The 3338-nt window shown below is 45.9% G+C and overlaps 1 protein-coding gene across 1 annotated transcript; it reads left to right on the top strand.

Annotated features, from left to right (window-relative positions):
• Positions 1–700: 700 nt before the first annotated feature.
• LOC116366527 (F-box/LRR-repeat protein 14) lies at positions 701–3046 on the top strand. Its single transcript, XM_031818639.1, has one exon. The coding sequence runs from the start codon at positions 1243–1245 to the stop codon at positions 2443–2445; it is 1203 nt and encodes a 400-aa protein (XP_031674499.1). The 5' UTR covers positions 701–1242; the 3' UTR covers positions 2446–3046.
• Positions 3047–3338: the final 292 nt, after the last annotated feature.

Raw genomic sequence — 3338 nt, 5'->3', positions numbered from 1 at the left:
TAAAACGCATTTGATTAGAATCTGGACATAATCATGTGATACGGTGATGTGTGTTTACTACTCAGCTCTACATTGTATCATTGTATCAATTGTAACACTTTTTCACTTGGCAGCAGAGTTGAGTTACAAATGTATCCTTTACTTGATACATTAGGCGGATCAGAACTGATACAATGTTTCAATTTGTAGAACACTGAGAAGGGAGACAGACACAAAGCACAGCCTTCTATTCGGAACACAGAACTCTAACAGAATCCTTCTAGAATAGTTCGAGCTCTAAAATAATAACAGAAACACAGTTCAGTTTTAGATGGATTATAGACCATCTAAATCATTTCAAATAGAATCAAAAACCAATATACCGCGACAACTAAAGGGTTAAGACTAAAGTGAACTGAATTGTAAGAAGTTGGTTTCCAGGGGAACTATTCTTACTGTTCCAGCTGAGTTGGACCAAACCACCATCCTCCCAGGGAAGGGGGAAGTCAAAACAGACTCTCTTAAATATATTTTAAATATCCTACGCTAAAGCAAGTCACACAATGTTCTTATTTACTAGGAACATGGATAACATATATTGTATTTTACAGTATTCCTTTAATATAAAGAAAACGGTTTAATTATTTTTAATGTGTATGTCTCTCCCCCGCGGTAGAGCGGTGCTCACGGCCCTGCCAAGTCAGTTTGAAAGACCAGACAAAGGCAGGCAGGAAGCCCTTCGGCTTGGCAATGCGTGCGAGCGGAGAGAGCGCAAATGCAAACTGAAACCCCACTCCTTTTCTGATAACGGAGAGGAAGAGAGACAGAGAGAAGAAGCAGACTGGAATTCCAACCCTCCTTGTATTTATGATAGTTTAAAGGTCTCCGTTGAAAATGTATGACCGTTTGGATCCTCGGCGCGAGCCTAGACGTGTTTCTAAAGGCATCATAGGTTGCGTCGTCTGACCAAGGAGGGCTCGGGCGCTTTCCGTTCCTATCCTTCGCTTCCCCCCTCTTGGTGAGGGGCTATATTGGAACAAGGTTTTGGGGCTTTTTGCATTTGAATTCTACTGCGCAACCAGACGGATCACGTGGGATGTGGAGTTGATCGATTTGCGCCGTTAAATGTGAAAAGAGGAACGGGGAAAAGGTCTGTTAAAAAAGCATAACCGCTTTCTTCCGGATTACAGGGGACTCTACTTTTACGGAGGGAAATACGTCGGTGGGCTCGGGGACCCGGAGTGATTTTTATGCCTGTTTAAAATGGAGACGCACATATCGTGCCTCTTTCCGGAAATTTTAGCCATGATTTTCAGCTACTTGGATGTAAGGGACAAAGGCAGGGTGGCCCAAGTGTGTGCTGCTTGGAGGGACGCTTCCTACCACAAGTCGGTGTGGAGGGGGGTGGAAGCCAAGCTGCATCTGCGGCGGGCCAATCCTTCTCTCTTCCCCAGCCTACAGGCCCGCGGAATCCGGAGAGTTCAGATTCTCAGCCTGCGGCGGAGCCTCAGCTACGTGATCCAGGGGATGCCAAATATCGAGAGCCTGAACCTGAGTGGCTGCTATAACTTAACGGATAACGGCCTGGGGCACGCGTTTGTCCAGGAGATCCCCTCCCTTCGGGTTCTAAACCTTAGTCTGTGTAAGCAGATCACGGACTCCAGCCTGGGCCGGATCGCCCAGTATCTGAAGAACCTGGAGGTTCTGGAACTGGGCGGGTGTAGTAACATCACCAACACGGGGCTGTTGCTCATAGCGTGGGGTTTACACCGGCTCAAGAGCCTCAATCTCCGCAGCTGCCGGCATGTGTCTGACGTGGGCATCGGGCACCTGGCGGGCATGACCCGCAGCGCAGCGGAGGGCTGTCTCAACCTGGAATACCTGACGCTGCAGGACTGTCAGAAACTTACGGATCTGTCCCTCAAGCACATCTCTAAGGGCCTGGCTAAGCTCAAAGTTCTCAACCTGAGTTTCTGTGGCGGGATCTCTGACGCAGGTATGATCCACCTCTCCCACATGACCAGCCTCTGGAGCCTTAACCTGCGCTCGTGCGACAACATCAGTGACACGGGCATCATGCACCTGGCCATGGGCACGCTGCGGCTCTCCGGGCTAGACATGTCCTTCTGTGACAAGATAGGGGACCAGAGTCTGGCTTACATCGCCCAGGGCCTGTACCAGCTCAAATCCCTGTCCCTGTGCTCGTGCCACATTAGTGACGATGGCATCAACAGGATGGTGCGCCAGATGCATGAGCTGAGAACCCTGAACATTGGACAGTGTGTGCGGATTACAGACAAAGGACTGGAGCTCATTGCCGACCACTTGACTCAGTTGACGGGAATCGATCTGTATGGATGTACTAAAATCACGAAACGGGGACTGGAAAGGATAACGCAGCTCCCATGCCTTAAAGTTTTGAATCTGGGACTTTGGCAGATGACAGAGAGTGAAAAAGTGAGGTGAAACTAACTTGGCGAGGATTAGTTGGGGAGGGACACACACACAGAGAGGAGAAGGGGTAACGGAGCAGGAGACCAGTGGGCGGGGAAATGTTCCTTCTAAAAAAATATATATATATCCTCTGCTCTCAATCTCGTCGTAGTTGGATATTTTCAATTTCAATGTAACTTAATGCTACAAAACTGTGATTAAAAAATATGTTGCGCAATTTTAGGCCAAATGAAAACAAGATTAATCATCAAATGCATGTTTTCATTATTAACAACACAATATCCCGCCCCCGCATTATGAAGACAAACTACTTTTTATTATTCCTAAAGAGTCGCAATATTTAACTTCAAACTCTCCAACTATCGCGCCTAATACATTTGGCTACCTCGTTTATCAATGTGTTGTAATAAATCCGTGTATTCTTAAAAAGAAAGAGAGGAGATAAATTGTGCCTATAGACAGTAGTAGTCCCCTCCCCCAACGCGTCTCGCGCTTGGAGAATCCTAGCAGCAAAAAGAAACGCTCTCTAACTACCTTTGTGTTAATTTGCCCAGAAACGCTTAACAATGAAGAAGAGAAACGAACAGTTTCGTTTAAAAGGACTGTTCACACTCAGACAAAAATAGCGACATTATGCAATTAAAACGGACTGGTTTGTATCCAAAATCATTTTGTTTTTGTTTTGTTTACTTTTTAGCCCAACTTAAAGGCCTTGTAGCCTTGGATTCAAGCTTTGAATAATGGGACCCTTCCATCTCTATATTATTTTGGTGTGTTTATGCTTATGGAAGCAGATATTGTCGAATTATTGCTGTTATTCAGAGCGTTGTACTTCAAATTGAAGTGATTTCTATAATAGAAATGCTGCCCCTTTTTCTCAATCAGGTGTTTTCCAACTAATCCTC

This window comes from Oncorhynchus kisutch, unplaced genomic scaffold (genome assembly GCF_002021735.2).
Source record: "Oncorhynchus kisutch isolate 150728-3 unplaced genomic scaffold, Okis_V2 scaffold1526, whole genome shotgun sequence".
Taxonomy (NCBI): domain Eukaryota; kingdom Metazoa; phylum Chordata; class Actinopteri; order Salmoniformes; family Salmonidae; genus Oncorhynchus; species Oncorhynchus kisutch.
Note: the sequence above shows the minus strand (reverse complement) of the source record. Positions and strands in the feature narration are given on the sequence as shown.

Coding starts and splice junctions, on each gene's coding strand:
- LOC116366527 (XM_031818639.1), top strand. CDS start 1,243: ATGGAGACGCACATATCGTGCCTCTTTCCGGAAATTTTAGCCATGATT.